Genomic DNA, 17,845 nt, shown 5'->3' on the forward strand with positions numbered 1-17,845 from the left:
GTTAATGATTGCTTCCCACAAAGTGGAATTAACAGTGCTGCTCCACTCGCTTGCCTGGGTGTTACATGATGCTACAGTCAGGGGACCCTCGTCCCAAACACAGAAACCAGCCTTTGCTTCAGAGTCGCTGGGGTAAAGGCTGCTGGGGGCACTCTGCTCGGCCCAGGATACCAAGGGTTAACCTCCCAGTCTTTTGACCAAAATCTCCTGAAAAGTGGTGTAGGCAGGAGTTTCAGTTCCCTGTCACCTGTCAGCATTAAAGGGCAGAACTGGTGTTTCACAGAAATAATATTGACTTGTTTCTCTTTGACTGCTAGGCTGGATAATGAAGTAAAAATGACATTATCTCTAATTAAAGTGATTTGCAGAAATCACTTGTAGAATCTCAGTACCAGAGATTTGCCATTAGCAGGTTAGCCAGATAAGAGGAGCAGCTGGGTTCTGTTAACCCCTTCTAGTCTGGGGGGTGTGTGTATGTCGGGGGTGGGTATGTTAGGGGGCAGGGTTGAGGTTAGGGGACTAGATTTTTAAAGATTGAAGTGTGGGCTAATGGTTTATTCCAAAGTGTAGGTCATTCTCCAACCCTTCTTGCTTGCCTTTAAGGTTGTATTGGGTTTTTAATGGGGTTTTTTTCCCCCCTCTTAGGGTTTTTGTGTTTAGTAGCGTTTTTTCCTTTTTCTTTTTTTTTTTTTTGGCTTGGCCAATTTTCTCACCTCTATTTTACATCACCGAAGGGGTGGAACCCTGGCCAAGCTCCAGCATCCTCCGTGCCAGAAATCTGACTCCCGAAAGGGCATGTCCACATGTGACACGAGGCCTTTGGGTGATGGTGGTGTTGGCAACAGATCACTCTGTTGTCTCTGGGAGGTGGGGTCAGAGGCAGAAGCCTCCCTGGGCTCATCTGGAGGGTAGGCAAGAGGAGGGAGGGGAGGGGCAGGGGGGCAAGGAAGGAGCGGGCTGCCCTTGTCCAGGCTTGTTCACCGGTGTTAGTGAAAGCTGCCTGGCGTCTGGCACACTGAACATGATGTGGACACGGGCATAGCCAGCAGCTTCATATGAAAACGTCCCGAGGGTATGAGGATCTGGTCCCCAGGAACAAGGAGTCACTGGATGTTAAGTAACCGGGTGATGAATGCAGCCACCCTCACACCTCTTTATTAACCCACTTTCTACCCGGAAAGCAGCAGAGCATTGTAGCTCTGCCGTCCTAATCCCACTGCTGGGGGATCACACCGATTTAGCCTTCACTCCAGCTTGCCATACCATATCTGAAAGAGCTGGACGAAACTGTCATTGTTGGGGTAAGAGGCAGCCCCAGCGTCTGATACATGAACTCTTGACATTTTGTCCTCAGAGAAGATCCTTAAGACAGGGAATACTAAGGTGATGCTCACTTGTAGTTAAGTGAAACAACACAACTCTCCGGTTGCTCAGGGCCGGCAGGAGAGGGGAAATCAGTGTGGACTGGGTAGTGTGGCCAGGAAAACCTGTGGATCTGATGGGCCTGTGTTGGTTCTGAAAGTACAGGGTTTGGAATGTAGGAAAGGAGGGATCGCATTTCAGGTAAGGAAAAAGACCTTGAGGGGCATCCACAGCTTGAACGTCATGGTGAGGGCAGTAGGGAGCTGCCCATGTTTTTTTAAATAGGGGAATGACATGCTGAAATAGCTTGGGGAAAACAGGGGTGGGCTGGTGTGCCGGTCCTCTCTCTGAGATCTGGTTGGAAGTGTATTCTTCTTGATCCGTGGTCAACGAGGTGAGAGGCAAGGGAAAACAGCTAGAGGATGGGGGCTAAAGTCTGAAAACAAATGCAACACCGCTGGAGCCCGAGGAGGCGTGCGACCTTGCTCAAGTTTGTTTTCTGTCCCATGGGCAGTGTCTGAGTAACTGTTCAGCAAGAATGCCTTGCCGAAGTCTCTGTGGGCTGGACCGAGGCTCCTGCTCGTGGTGGCCCAAGGGTTGCTGCCATATTTAGAACTCTTAACAAAGGGACTTGTTTCCCCTGGCTCTGCTCCCAAGGAAGAAGGGTTCTCATATTTGCTGTCCACTGTGGCAGAAGCACAACCAGAAGAAGAGGGGTCCAGGCTGGTTCTATACTGCCCACCGCCCGCTAGGTCAACCGCTAACTGGTCAGTCGGGCCGGCGGTTACCGACTCAGCAGCTTTATTATCGTTGACAGCCCTCCTCTGTGCTTGGCCGCTCAGCCCTGTGTGCTGAGTGAAGTTATTCTCCCCATTTGGGCTTTTCCCGTCTTGCACCCACCTCCAGTATGTCTCCTGACCCCTGGCATCCCTGCTCACTCCCCAGCAGTATCTTTGTTCTTACCCCGCCTGCCCTCATGATTACCTCCCTGTTATCTGCTCCTCCTTCGAATTCCCCCTTTGGTGACAGGCTCTCCCCGTGTTGTCCAGCTTTACATACTTTCTCCACTCAAACTCCCATGGCATCTGCTGACCCCCAGGCCGTTCCTTCAGGACTTGACTCTTCACTTCTCTACAAGATCCCTGAGGTCAGGTGTGGTCATTCCATCTTTCATTCTATTGCTCACAGCCCCGGCACATGAAAAGCGATTTACAAATACTTACTGAATGAGTGGAGAGAAAAAGTGGTTGCTGGTGGGGGGGGGGGGGGGCGGGGGCGGGCACACAACGTATTTCCCAAATTACTCAATATTATCACTTGAGAGCATGATAGTAATGTGAGGAAGACTCTTTGGCATTTCCCATGGTTTTTGATGACTTCTGTACAAAAAAATGGAATGTAGCTTCCTAAACGTGCATGAATATCTATCTCACTTCACATCATAGTATGAGGAGGCAGAAATGAACAAAGCAGGGACTTAACGTGACCATGTAAACAGGCTGAAAATTGTGGTTCTAAAGGAGAGAAAGGATCTTGAGTTCTTTCTGGGTTCCTTTCTCTGTCTTTCCTTTTTTTTTTTTTTGTCTTTGCTTTCTCCGTTCTATAAACAGGGAGGCTAGAAGGGGTATGGAATAGGAGGAGGAATGAGAGAACCTGTGCCTCCCCCCACCCCGACCCTTGCTGTTCTGAAATACTTTAAATACCAGGCACCGCAAGTTCTGGTGTCAAATTGGGATTAGTAAAGCAGATCCTGTGGATATTCCACTATTAACGTATGATCAGGCATCAGTTCTGATTAGAAGTCTGAACAAATGCTTCTTTCTTTGAAATTGAAGTGTCTAAAATAAAGAGCAGAGAACCAACCCTTAAAATCATGTTCTGTACTTGAGTTCTCCCTGACCACTGTCTGTTCCAGTTTGGGGCTTTTTAAGTTTTTTTTCCAGCCAGAATGTCTGACGACACTGCCAGGGGAATTTCTGCCCCCTCCTTCCTGAATATACCCAGCGCTGGCCCCTGAGGCGGCCCAGTTCTGTTTTCTCATGACACAGTGATTATTTTTGGCATTGTGCATATTTTCTCTAATGTTATTACCTCCCCCGCTGCCCCTACTCTCCCCCCTCCTTGGTTGCCTTTTGAGGAGCAATCATTTGGGCAGTTCGGTGTAGAGCAGGGGGTTAATTTTAGTTCTGTGTAGTGAGAAGGGAAGTAGAGGGGCAAGAGGACTTCTCCTTTGCTTCCTCTGCAGCACCCCAGCCGCCCGCCCCCCAACCATGGTGTCAGTGCAGAGGTCCTGGCCCCCCCGCTCATGAAAGAGCCTGCTTTTAGCAGGCTCTGGGCTCCCCATTCATCCCCTCTGCCGGCAAGATTTGAGGGACTGTCTCGAGGTGACGCTGGGGGCCGCACCTCAGGGATGGCATCTTAATGACTTGACTTGGCTGGCGTTAGAGCAGCCCCATTCAGAGCGAGTTCACTCCCTGTGCAGTTGGCTCACTCGGTCTCTGATCATAGATGTTCTCTTGTTCACACTGCATGAGGAAATGGAGATTTCCAAGTGGGAAGCAGCCTTCCCAGTGCTTTAACTCTTCCCTTAAGGGGAAAGGAGTCTCGGAGAACAAAACACAGTCTAGGCTGGCCCAGCTGCAGCTCCCGGGAGAGGAGCAAGGCCCAGGACTGGGGACGGAGGCCAAGACAGCCAGGATCACTTTCTTTTCCTCCCTGAGAGGCAAAGGAGATGAGTAAAGGGCACACTTGAATTGTCCTTAAAGTCGAGTAGCAGATATTTAATTTGTCTGCTGTGGTCCAAGGTTCCCTGAAGGATACACTGAAGTAGATGATGTTGTGTCTGTGCCCCACCCCAAGGCACTTTCTTGCAGTCTAGTTATAGCAGCAGGAGATTTGTGTAGAAAAGCCAGCAAGACTGGAAAACCTTTAAGGAGGGCCAGTGAGAAATGTGGGTGAGAGGTGCCTTGGAGGAGGGAGTGAGAGTGGCCGGGCAAGTGTCTGGGGAAGTAGGGCTGGAACTGCCCCCCAAGGGATGGAGTTTTAAGAGACAAGAAGGGATGAGATGATAGTGGTGAAGATGTGAAGGAGGAGAGGGACTCCAAAGTAGGGCTTGATGAAATCCTATCAAGAAACAGAAGAAGTCAGATGCTTCCTGGCAGAAGAGGAGACCTAACTTGTTAGACTTTAGGTGACTATGGCTGGATAAGGATGGCATCTCTGGGGAGCACTGACCCAGCCAGACGTTGGTATCTCCCTCACGTCCTTGATCTCCAGGCCTCATGTGTCCTTGGGTCTCTTTCTATTTAAACTGTGGACGTGGACAGTAGAATTAGCATCGTCTGGGAGGCGGTTAGAAATATAGAACCTCAGACCCCAGCCCAGACCTGTGAGTCAGAAGCTGCTTTGTAACAGGGTCCTGGGGTGCTTTGTAGGCAGAGGCAGGTTTGAGAAGTGCTGGTCTGTGTGACTCCACGGGCGGCTGTCAGCAGCACTGGTTTAGACCTCAACTCTGATTCAAAGAGTTGGGGAAACACACAAACATCTTGAAGTGTCTCTGCACTGGGGCTCTTCTTAGATGGAAATCTTTTATTCTAATTAAGAATTGGGTTCGAATTTTCATGAATGATCTAGAACAGTGAGCAATTTTGAAGAATTCACAGAATGGAAACCATTTAAGTGGTTTTTATCTAATGTCTCCAGTTCCTACTACTCTGTACTGTTTATGCTTTGGAGCACACCAGAGGAGCAGATGGTGGGGTCCTTTCCCTCCAGAATGGTTGTTCTAGTGAGGAGACAAAGGCTACAGAAGTGAAGTGAGTAGAGGACAAGTCAGGGCCTGATGATGCAATGCAGGGTCTCTGAACTGGGAGGTGGAGAGGTCAGCATAAGTGAGGCCTTCCTGGAGAAAACGGACCTGGGGAGGTCCTGCCGGATGAGTGTGATTAGACAAACCGAGGGATGAAGACCATGTCCTCCAGAAAGGTGTGGGGAATAGAAGAGAGGGGCTAGGTCTTAGCCTCTATGGGGACAGTAAGCTGCTTCCCACTCCCTCCAGGGTAAGTGCTTGCCTCCTGCTGGGGAATCATTTTACATCTGGGGCAGGGCTTTTTTTTCTTTTCTTTTTTTTTCTTTATCCCTCTGCTGTGCAATTTCTCTATCAGTTCCCTTAGTTGAAGGCAGTGTTGTAGGAACAGGATGGCCGCCTAGGCAGAATGGCTGGAGCCAAACCACAGATTGTGCTGTTGGAAGCTTGTGGGATTCAGAGGAAGTAGGCTGCTGACAGAGAGAAGCCCTAGGGAAAACCCTTGATCAGATCTGGTACCAGCTTGGGTGTGGGGCAACACCCTCACGCCCAGGGAAGTGGCACCAAGGAAAAGCATTTATCAAGAGTGGAATGTGTAACCTGTGTGTGTGTAGAAAGCCAGGGAAAGTGTTAGTTGCTCAGTTGTGTTTGACTCTTTGCAACCCCATGGGCTGTAGCCTACGAGGCTTCTCTGTCCATGGGATTTCCCAGGCAAGTATACTGGAGTGGGTTGCCATTTCCTTCTCCAAGGGATCTTTCCAACCCAGGGATTGAACCCAGGGCTCCCACATTATAGGCAGATAGATTCTTTACCATCTGAGCCACCAGGGAAGCCCTAGTCTTTTCTGATGTCTATAGATGCTGATAGCAAAGTAGGAACTTTTTTTCTTTGTGAAACAGACATCTCCAAGCAGAGAAAGGGGATCCTACTGGGCCTGGTTGGTTATTGTGGGACTGGTGAGACTGACCTAAGACAAGAGGGTGAATGTGATGTTCCCTCTGCTGCATCCCAACCAAGACTCATCACATTAAATATGCTTAGAGGGCTTCACCCCAATACAGCTAAACCTTCTGAACCCGTGAGAGGGATCTGCCTGTGAGCATTTTGGGGAAGGTTGCCCGATTGCCATCAACAGTATGGGATTTGGGGTCAAATGGTAGGTTTGAGTGCTGGCTCCATTGCTGGGTGACACAGGGCACGTCACGAACATCCCTGGAGTCTGTTTCCTCATGTGTGAAATGGGGTGATACAGGCCTACCTCATCAGATTGTGTCAGGATTAAATCAGAGGCGGTGTGGTGAGAGTTCTTTAGCAAGGGACAAGTGTTGCATGTGGTCCTTTCTTAGCTGCAGCAGCAGCAGCAGCAGCCCCTCAGCTTGCTGGGATTAACTAGTCCCCCCAGCTGGAGTCTGCACGGTGCGGTAGGGCAGGCAGGAGTGGGCATCGGAGGCTGGAGAGACCAGTAGGGAGCCAGGTGGCTGCTCACTTTCCTCCTCTTTATGGGGAGTCTTCTCTCTCGGTGCATGGGACATGATGCGATCAGGGCGGACAGAAATAACACCTTATTTTTACGCTGGAGCTGAGTTCCTACTGACCAACAGGAGTGGCCATCTTTGCAGAACTGGATTCTCCAGTTTCAGTTCCAATTAGTCATCTCTCTTCAGATGTTTTAACCTGGGCATGGCATGAGGGAAAGAGGAAGCCTGAGAGAGCTGGTCAGAGGACAGGGAAAGTTGCTGAGACAGTAATGCACATCCCGCTGTGCTTCTCTGGCTGTTTCCCTGTGGTAGCACCTCCTCTGGGGCTCTGCATTCAGTAATGGCAGCTGTGGTCTGAAGATGCTGCTCCCAAACTCATCTCTTCAACTTCCACAGGTGATCATGGTGAGAAAGTCATGGGGAGCTGGCAGCAAGCTGGATATGTGTCGTCTTATATCATATAAAAATGTATAAATTAAAAGGCAACACCTGATAGAAAGGTAGTTATGATAGTGTTATTTATAACAGCTAGAAACTAGAAGCCATACTTTGATCAACAGTGCAGCACATTGTGATCCACCCATACAGTATGACATTGCTGGCTGTTAGGAGTATCTTTAGAGAGTTCTCTAAAATGTGATAAATGTTAAGTAACAAGCCATGTATCCAATGAGATCTCAATTTTTTTCTCTGTACTTTTTGTGTTTTCAAAATTGCCTGCACTAAATGTGCAATACCCTTCCACCAAAGCCTTTTTAAAAAGTGTTATCTTAAACTAGGTTATGCGATGGTAATGCATAATGAAGGTCTGTTTCCAATTGTGTGAACCATCAAGTGCTTCTTGGCAATGGGCTCTGTTATGTGTCCTGGAAAAAGTCAGAGCTCAGGGGTTTGGTTCCAGCTCCGCACATTCCAGTACCTTTCTGAGCCTCTATTTTCCTCATCTCTAAAATGGGAATAACAGTACTTGCTCTTTGTGCCCTGCTGGGTAAGATTTACAGATTAATGTATAAAGTGTGCTGTAATCTGTAACGAGTGATACAAATGCAATGTATTGAACAGAGAACGACACTAAGTCCTGGACTTGGTGAAGCTCAGCATAGAGCCAGATCGTCACTGTTACTCCTGGGCACGCATGCTTTTCCCCGCTGGGCTGGGGACTGCACATGTCCTCAGATGACGTGAGGAGCTGGGTTATCTGGAGCCCCAGATGGGCTGTACCTACGGAGCTGCCCAGTAATTGGGTCTGCTGCTCTCTTCCCCAAGGCTGCCTGGGGCCTAGGAGGCCACCAGATAAGCATCTCCAGTGGGCCCTGAGCAGATCTGACCATTAGAGGGCCATGTTGGGTGGGCCCCAGACATTACTGTCAGTGCTGAATGCAGTCCAGGCCCTGTCTCCCCAGGCACAGACCATCTGAGGGGTCAGGCAGCCTGGGGGCTTAGCCTCAAGACAGGGGTGGTGGGGAGGTTGAGAAGTAAGACGCTTCCAGGATCCCTCCTTAAGGGCAGGCCTCTGTTGCCTCTTGAGCCCTCCTCTCTTCTTTGTATCCCTTCTTTCAGGGCTTTTGATGCCCCAGTCTGTAGTATTAGTCTAATCTCCCAGTTGGCCTGTGCTCTCTTTCAGGGCAGAGGCCAGTCCTCTCCCCAAGGCATGCATATTGCAGAGTGAATAGTGCCTTCCACCCTTGTCAAGTTCTGTCTGATCTGCCCAGTTTCTACTGAATTTGCTCGTTTAATTTCTTCTGTTTCACCTGGATAATTTTGATGCCTTTTCCTTTCCTATATAATATATAACTTATGTAATAGAGTCCCCCATACTTCACTACTGCCTCTAGGCAAACATCAGAACACATCCAGAAAGTTGGCCACACCACCCTCTTCTACAGCATTTTTGCCACTCCTTTGGAACTGCCTTCAGAGCCAAAGACCATTCTTTTCAATGCCTTCAATTGTGGTAAGGCCTTATCTTTGAGGGCATATTTTATTCTTTCAAACAACTGAGATCCATCTACAGCCAAGTCTGTGACTAAAAGGGGTGGCTAAACAGGATAATACTGTTTGCAATTTGAAATCAAGTTAGTTCTCTGAAGTATTATGATGGATTTGTGTGGCTCTGAGGTCCTTTCTAAAAGACCTCCCAAAATACTTAGTGCAGTGATCATTTAGGGCTTCCTAGGTAGCTCAATGATAAATAATTCACCTTCCAATGCAGGATATGTGGGTTCGATCCGTTGGTTGGGAAGATCCCCTGGAGGAGGAAATGGCAACCCACTCCAGTACTCTTGCCTGGAAAATCCCATGGACAGAGGAGTCTGGTGGGCTACAGTCCATGGAGTCACAAAGAGTGGGACATGACTCAGCAACTAAACAGCAACAACAAATGTCCATTTCACTAGAATAAAGTTTGTGCCTTCTCCCCAGGTGGCTGTATTGGAGGGTTGTTGGCTTGTATGTAGCCTCGATTCAAATCTGTCTCCTTATTTTCACCTCCCTCTTTCTGTCAGTTATACCTCTGGGGCACTGATGGTCACATGAGCTCCTAGATAAAATAACTTTGGTTTACGATGATGACCTCAGATTTGTTGTACATAATGAGGGTGGACACAGTCCATGATAGGAGAAGAGATGTGGTTAGGTTTAAGTACATCTGCATTTATTTCAGTCCTCCAAAGACCCGTGATCACAGACTCAGAAATCTGTTAATAGACCCTCCAAGTGATTCTCCTGCAGGCTAAAGTTGAGATCCACCGTTCTACAAAACTGGGACCAGTGTCGCTGCATAATGTAAGGATCAGAGGAGAATGTTTATGAAATGCACCTAGCCTCTGTGCTCAATAAATATCAGTTCCCTTTTTTCTTCCACCAAAAAAAAAAAAAGCTTTTTTATTTTTAAAGCACACTGCTTTGCAGTGGTGGTTTCCCAGCCCTAGCTGCAGAGGAGAATCACAGGGGAAGCTTTAAAACCCCAGATGCCAGGTCAGGCATCCATTTTTTGAGGCTTCTCTGGTGATTGCCATGAGCAGCCAAGATTGAGTGGCACCAGCTTTGGTTCTGCTCTGATTTAATCCACGAAGCTGTCAACCCCTCTGTGTAGGGCAGCCACTCCTGGGTGGGATCCTGATTGCTGGGATCTGGAGCACATTCCTCCCTTCAGGCACCCCTCGTGCAGTGCAGCCTCAGTGAAGGGACACCCTCCCCGTTGCATTTGACCTTTGTTTCATCCGTTTACAGCCTCCTGCAAATTGGTACCAGCTTAGAATTTCACCACCAGCCGACAGACTGATTCAAGCCGGCTCAATTAGTTTCAGTCTCTCTCTCCCTAACCTGCTAAAAATCCATTCTGCTTCTAAGCCATCTAACCTTACAGGGAACAGGTATATTGTTTTGACACCCTGATGGCCTACAGGCATTAGTCATGGGAACCCTAATCACACTAAAGGTCAGGAGACTATGGCTAATTAAACAACCAACCCCCTTGGTGTAGAGGGTGATATCTCAGGGGCCCCAGGCCAGGCTAATAATGGTTCCATTACTGACTTAAGTAGGGATCCCTAAGCCATCCTTAGAGCAATGACTCCAAAATTAGAGACTTTCTAAGATAATGAAGCTCTGGGCAAAGAGGTTTCTCCCTGTTTAACCTGTAGCATGCATCTGCTGAAGCTTTAGGACAGTCATTTTTGTTTTATCTTTTGACTGGCTGCCTGGTTGTTTCCCTTAGTTGAGATAGAATGTTTCAGATTTTGAGATTTTAACTTGGAAAGAATATACATTTGTGTATATGAAAATGTCCCCCCAAAGTGAGAGATGCCACTTGGTCTCCAGCTGCAGCGTGAAGAGAGACATTCATATAGGCTGAACCTGCGGCTTCTACGGAGCAGCACAGAGCTGCACGGAGCTGCTTCTGATGGCCCTGCACCAGACTCTCAGCCCTGAGTGATGCAGCCTGCATCCTGCCCCAATTCCCCTTCTTCCTACTCACACCCCTTTTGAGCTCTGGCCACCTGATGCGAAGAGTTGACTCCTTGGAGAAGACCCTGAGGCTGGGAAAGATTAAAGACAGGAGGAGAAGGAGGCACCAGAGGATGAGATGGTTGGATGACGTCACTGACTCAGTGGACGTGAATTTAAGAAAACTGTGGGAGATAGTGAAGGACAAGGAGGCCTGGTGATCTGCAGTCCAGGGATCACAGTGAGTCAGAACAACAACTGGTTCTTAATCCTACTCCTAAGCTTCCAGCTCTTTTCCCAAGGTGAGTGGGATGCTCACCTAAGGCAGCCTCTCCTCCCACCCCACCAAGGAATCTTTATGTCAGTGTCTCTTTTCCATCGTCCCCGCCCCTCCTTCCTGTAGTGTACATGGACATCCAGTTGGTGGGAAAATACCTAACACAGCCTGGTCCATGTTGAAAGTAGACAGAAAATAGCAGCTTCCTTGCTGCCAGTGGCAAAACATTGACCTTGAACCCAGAACTAGGTTTGAGACCATGTTTTTAGCAAGTCACTTCATCTGTCTACATCTCCCACTTCTTCATCTATTAAATGGGGATGATGATTTCTATTTCTCAGGGATTTTATGAGACTCACGTGAGATAACATGTAAAAAAAAAAAAAAAGTGCTGTCTGCACCCCTCAAATACTGTGAGGGTACCGCCGTTTGTCCTTCTGGGATCAGCTGGAGCCTCCCTGGCGAGCCTGCCTTGACCTTGCTTGGGGCCACCAGCTTGTCTCTCATCTGAACCACCTGTTGTGCTTTTTGTCTGTACTTATTTGTCTGGTTAACAGGGATGTTTCAAGTTGGCACCCCAATCAGACTGCATATTCCTTGAGAACAAGGAATGTGCACCTCAGCCACAAGGTCCAGAACGGAGCTCAGTGAATACTTCTGGGTCTGCATAAGGACACAGTCAACCAGGGCCATGTTCAAATTATATATTCCATATACCGCATATTGTACAGGACCACCCCACGGTCACAGGAAGGCCACCAAGAAGGATAAGAAGAGGGACTTTGTAGAAAGATAAACTGGAGTGAGAAATACATTTCTGATGATCTGGAAAACTTAGATAAAATATATTTTTACCAAAAAATAAATAAACCAGAGAATTGTAACATGGCATGTCTAGAATTATCATTAAAAAATAAAAATTCTGGTCTTTGCAGTGAATTCTAGGACCCATCTAGGGAGAGAAAATAAGGTATATGTACTTTAGGACATGAAGCCTCGTTGACCTAAGGACCAGCAACATGACCCAACAAACTGGTCAAAATCAGCCTGACCAACAAATGAAACTGCAGCCCTGACACGTGGTGACTTGGTGACCAGCAGCTGTAGGGCCAAAGTCTGACTGCGACGAGTGCTCAGGTTAGCCTGGCAGTGGGATCATTAATATCAGCCATGGTGGAGAGCTTTCTAGTACTCCCATCCCTTCTATGCTTGTCTCACTTGATCCTGACAAAGAAGACAGGAGAAGGCTCCCGTTTCACAGATGAGGCCATTGGGGTACTATCTCAACATCAGATAGCAAGATAATGGGTTGCCAGTGTATTAAAACCAGTATTAATACAAGTGTATTAACCAGTGTATTAAAACCAGTCCTCCTAACTCCCTGTCCCTTGGTCTGTTGACTTGAGAGGCCCAGCCTGTGGTTGATGGGGTGAGGTCAACGGGGTGCGTCAGTTGGGTCAAGGCAGGTCTTACTTCACATTTAGCTGTATTTCTTCGTGTTGCTAATTCAGTGATGGCAGTGCTACACGTCTGTCTGTTTTTCCAAGAGTCAACATTAGACAGCTATCTCTGGGCTGTGTCGAGGTTACCTAGATAATCCAATTAGTCATGCTGGTCCCAGAGCACTACTGTAAAAACAAGGTACCTGAAGCGGAGCTCAGACATTTAAACCGAGAGTCTCTGTGAGATTCTCAACCTTTCTTTTTCTCAATGTTAAGACGTTGCTGTTTATTTTTGCTAAAGCCACTATCTCCTACCATTAAGCAATAGAAAGAGTATGTTTTGGCCTGAGAAGAGATGGGTTCTAGTCCTAGCCCAGCTGCTAATTAGCTGAACTGTCCTAGGTTAGTAACTTAACCTGACAGGGCCTCAGTTTCCAGATCTGTGAAATGGGGACAACAGCAGTGCCTGCCTTGCCCATCTCACATGCAGGTGGTGAGGATGGAATTAGACAGTGAGCACCTACGTGTCTCAGGACTTCTAGGTATCTGCTCCCTGACTGTACCGTCTCCAGGGGCTTATACAGGCACTAGCTTGTGACCTTGAGAAGTTAAATATGATGTCTGGGTCTCAGTTCCCACATGTGTAAATTATGCTCACAATGCCTCCCATAATTGTCCCATTAAGAGGATTATAATGAGGTACTATATGTAAGGTTCTCAGTGCAGCATCCAGCACAAAAGTGTCAGTAAACATTTGTGCAGCCAAGGGAACATCATCAGATCAGTCGCTCAGTCGTGTCCGACTCTTCGAGACCCCATGAATTGCAGCACGCCAGGCCTCCCTGTCCATCACCGACTCCCAGAGTTTACTCAGACTCACGTCCATCGAGTCAGTGATGCCATCCAGCCATCTCATCCTCTGTCGTCCCCTTCTCCTCCTGCCCCCAACCCTCCCAGCATCAGAGTCTTTTCCAATGAGTCAACTCTTCGAAGGAAGTGGCCAAAGTACTGGAGTTTCAGCTTTAGCATCATTCCTTCCAAAGAAATCCCAGGGCAGATCTCCTTCGGAATGGACTGGTTGGATCTCCTTGCAGTCCAAGAGACTCTCAAGAGTCTTCTCCAACACCACAGTTCAAAAGCATCAATTCTTCAGTGCTCAGCCTTCTTCACAGTCCAACTCTCACATCCATACATGACCACAGGGAAAATCCATAGCCTTGACTAGACACACCTTTGTTGGCAAAGTAATATCTCTGCTTTTAAACATGCTATCTAGGTTGGTCATAACTTTCCTTCCAAGGAGTAAGCGTCTTTTAATTTCATGGCTGCAGTCACCATCTGCAGTGATTTTGGAGCCCAGAAAAATAAAGTCTGACACTGTTTCCCCATCTATTTCCCATGAAGTGATGAGACCGGATGCCATGATCTGAGTTTTCTAAATGTTGAGCTTTAAGCCAACTTTTTCACTCTCCACTTTCACTTTCATCATGAGGCTCTTTAGTTCCTCTTCATTTTCTGCCATAAGGGTGGTGTCATCTGCATATCTGAGGTTATTGATATTTCTCCCAGCAGTCTTGATTCCAGCTTGTGTTTCTTCCAGTCCAGCGTTTCTCATGATGTACTCTGCATAGAAGTTAAATAAGCAGGGTGAAGGGAACATAGTAGGAGCCAAATCTCAAAGGCCATTGCCGGACAGAGCGCCAACTCCAGACAGCCTTTTCCTTCCCTGGCTCTTCCTCTCTGTCTGCTCTTCCACTTCAAGGAAAGGGTGATGGGAAAGGGAAGCACTGTGTATGCAGATCTTGGCATGAAGGTCACAGCCTGTGCTGGTGTCTGTTTCACTCAGGATGCCTTCTCTTGTTACTGTTGTTGTTTAGTCACTAAGTAGTGTCCAATGCTTTTTGTGACCCCATGGACTGTAGCCCACCAGGTCCCTCTGTCCATGGGATTTTCCAGGCAAGAATGCTGGAGTGGGTTGCCATTTCCTTCTCCAGGGGATCTTCCCAACCCAGGGATCAAACCTGCATCTCCTACATTGGCAGGCGGATTCTTTACCACTGAGCCACCAGGAAAGCCCAGGCTTTCTCTAGAGGCTTCTAATGGCTGATCACGTGTTGATGATGCTTTTTTCAGAAAGCGTGAACATAGGTGCTGGAGAGTGGACTCAATGTCCTAAAGACACCGGCTCTGCTTTACCTGCTGTCATGACACACAGGTGCGATGGGTACAGTCACAGCATCCTGCCTCTTTCCCACCCTCCCTTCCTGGTCCAGAACACCTGCAAACCTTGACCAACCGCTTGTGCTCCACAATCAGAGGTCAGGATTTAAAGGCAACTGGGAGGGACTAGTATACAAACTGCCACTACCGGCTGGAGCGAAAGCAGAATGATCCTACGGGCAGGCTCTGAGGGATGGGTGTGAGGATGGGCGGGGCACAGGGCCCGGAGCTGTAACAGCTGAAAGTCATCGGGGGTGGGGTGGGGGTGGTGGGCGCAGAGGAAGCAGGTTTGGTAAAGGAAACAGAAAAGGGAGATAGGGCAAGAAAAACAATCCCACCCATTTCACAGTTTTTCAGAAGGTTCTTCCAGACCATCGAGAGCTGTTGGAGTTTCTTCTTGCATTCTGAATCTACAATGCTTAATCCATCCAAGGAGCGCTGGGTGTTCTGTTTTTTTTTTTTAAATAAAGCATGTTGTAAAGTCAAAACAGTGCCTCTGCCCCAAATCTTGAGGGGTTTGAGAGATGGCATCCCCAAATCTTGAGGGGTTTGAGAGATGGTGTGTCAACATTTGGGGAATCCCAAAAATACTGATTTTTTTTTTTTTCTGTCCAGATAACAGGCTGCAAAGCCAAACAAAAAGAGAAGTAACCTTTGGTTTTAGAACTCTCAGGAGAAAGGATAGACAGAGCAAGTCGGAGCTGGTTGGTTGAGGCCTTGAGAGCTATGAGCATCATTGGACACTTGTTTATTAAACAAGCAATATAGGTACTTTATAGAAACATAAGAAAATATGAATAAGCACTTAAAAAATCTCCTCACCTCACTGACCTGACACTATGAACGTTTTTGAAGATAGGGAGACAGGACATCATTGGTGGGTAAGAGCCTAGAGTTTGGGGCCCAGATGCCTGGTGTAGGGTCCCACTTCCCTACCTAGAGGCTGTCTTAGAGGCTGCAGGTGAATTAATGGCCGTCCCCCCTTATCCGTGGTTTCACTTTCTGTGATTTCAGTTCCGCAGAGTCAATCCCAGGATGAAAATATTGAATGGAAAATTCTAGAAATAATTCGTAAGTTTTCCGTCTCATGCCATTCTGAGAAGCATGATGAAATCTCCTGCCGTCCCACCCAGGACGTGAATCATTCCTTTGTCCGGTGTGTTTGTGCCGTATATGCTACCTGCCCATTCGTCCAGGGAAAAACAGTACTTGTAGGGTTCCTGGACTGTCGGTGCATTCAGGCGTCCACTGGGGATCTCGGAATGAATCTCCGCGAATAAAGGAGGGACTACAATACTTAGCCTCCATCGACCCATTTCCTCATCTGTAAATTAGGGATAATAATAACTACTTCCAAGGTTAGTTGTGAGAATTAAAGGAGCCAGTGCAGTAGTGATTAACACCATCCCTGGAATATAGTAAGCACCATACACAGGGCAGCTGTAAGAATAATAGTCGTTAGTATTTTATTATATTTCTAGATTTTTCCTGTATAAGAGGTGTTATGTATAAAACATATATTTCCATGAAAATAGGATTCTGCTGTACTCTTTTGTAACATTTTTGCTCTCATGCTCATCTCTTCATGGACAAATTTGTTATTACTATTAGCTAACACTGCTTTACCATCAGGATAGCCCTGGCACTAAAGATTTTCCACGTGTTATCACATGTCAGTCCTCAACATTAACTCTGTGGGGCAAGTACTGTATTATCATTTTACCAATGAGAAAACTGAGGCTAATCAGTTTAAATAATATAAATGTACAGAGCTGGCAAGTGGACCTCTCTCCTGCACGAAGGGAGATGAGGCTGACTGGAAGCCTCTGCTGGTAGATCAGAGAGGAATCGTGTCTGTGCTTGGTCCTTTTTAACCCTTGGCAGGTGTGTGCTTGGGACATCAGACGGATAGGTGTCCGTCTGGTTGACTGCTCCTGGGCTCTAGTGGCGTTTTCAATTTTTGTGATGGAAATCACTGATATGAAATGGAATCTAAGGTCCAGTACTGGGCTTAGTTGTTTAAGCATTTTTTCCAGAAGCAGTTCTTCATCTTGCTCTCCAGAGGCTTTGACACAGCCATCTAAGCCACTGGCCACAGCTTCCTCACACTTCCCTCTTTGTCCTGGGCGCTCACCTCAGTCCCCAGATAGCCCTGGGCATTGCCAGTGGATTGACTCAACCAGCAAGTCTTTGCTCAGACTTCACCCACTGGAAGCCCTGGTGTGGACTCCATGGCGTGCGGGATGGGAGGGCGGCTGAGAAGACACGAGATCCACAAAGGCAGAGCTCTTTGTCACCTGTGGCTCAGGTGACCGATGTGAGCCCACATCAGCCCAGCGGGCGAGTGTGGCCATGCCTTGGATGGGGGAGTCCTGAGGGTGTGATGACCGGGGGTGTGGTGGGATGGCAGTGATGTTCTGGAGACTAACCCCTGTCTCTCAAAGTAGGAGCAGCTCTGAGAGGAGGAAGGAGAAGTCCCGAGATGCAGCCAGGTGCCGGCGGAGCAAGGAAACAGAGGTCTTCTATGAGCTGGCGCACGAGCTGCCCCTGCCGCACAGCGTGAGCTCGCACCTGGACAAGGCCTCCATCATGCGGCTGGCCATCAGCTTCCTGCGCACGCACAAGCTCCTGTCCTCTGGTGAGGCCGCGAACCCTGGGCCCCCTCCCTCTGTCCCCCCGCCCCAACCCCCGTGTTCTCACATGCAGGAGCCAGAGCTGAAAGGCCACGGGCACAGAGCAGGGGTTTTCCTCCTCAGGAACCCCCACTCTGCACACCTTCCACCCACAGCAACGCCATCCTTAGCATTTAGTTTTCTTTTATTGCACCTCTTTCCAGCAGTGGCCTTGGCGGTGATTACAATCATGGGCTGAAGCCCTTGGCAGCTGAGGGGACACAGAGGGCTGGGAGAGTGAGAGCCGCTGCTGCTGGCTCCCAGTTGCCATGCCCTCGGCTGGCAGATCCACTCTCCAGTCCAGGTTGGATGAATCCTTTAGGGAACATCTTAGTGTTTGTCCGCCGGCCACCTTCTCCGGAAGGCAGAGGTGTGCCCATGTGACCCTTCCCTCTTACTAGCCAGGATGCCAGGCAGGTTATTCAGTGTCTGTGCCCTTAGTTTCCTCATCCGTAAAAGGAGTTAGAATACTTATTGCTCAGGGTGTCTTTAAGAATAAACTGAGATAATGTCTGTGAAGCACAGGCCCAGCCACACTGGGGAGCCCCAGACAGATAACCATCTCCCCTCAGAACCCACAAATTCTCACCTTCCCTGCTATCTCTGCAAGTCTCAAGGTCATGAAACTTTTTTCCCGCTC

The 17,845-nt window shown here is 48.2% G+C and overlaps 1 protein-coding gene across 2 annotated transcripts in view; it reads left to right on the forward strand.

Annotated features, from left to right (window-relative positions):
• Positions 1-17,845, forward strand: part of EPAS1 (endothelial PAS domain protein 1) — a 92,600-nt gene that overhangs the window by 35,178 nt on the left and 39,577 nt on the right. Inside the window, exon 2 of one of the 2 annotated variants that reach the window (XM_019970094.2) lies at positions 16,978-17,171. In XM_019970094.2, coding sequence (XP_019825653.1) covers positions 16,978-17,171 — 194 coding nt within the window. The remainder of the gene's footprint in view (positions 1-16,977; positions 17,172-17,845) is intronic. The other variant, XM_019970095.2, reaches the window with a different exon arrangement.

This window comes from Bos indicus, chromosome 11, assembly GCF_029378745.1.
Source record: "Bos indicus isolate NIAB-ARS_2022 breed Sahiwal x Tharparkar chromosome 11, NIAB-ARS_B.indTharparkar_mat_pri_1.0, whole genome shotgun sequence".
Classification (NCBI taxonomy): domain Eukaryota; kingdom Metazoa; phylum Chordata; class Mammalia; order Artiodactyla; family Bovidae; genus Bos; species Bos indicus.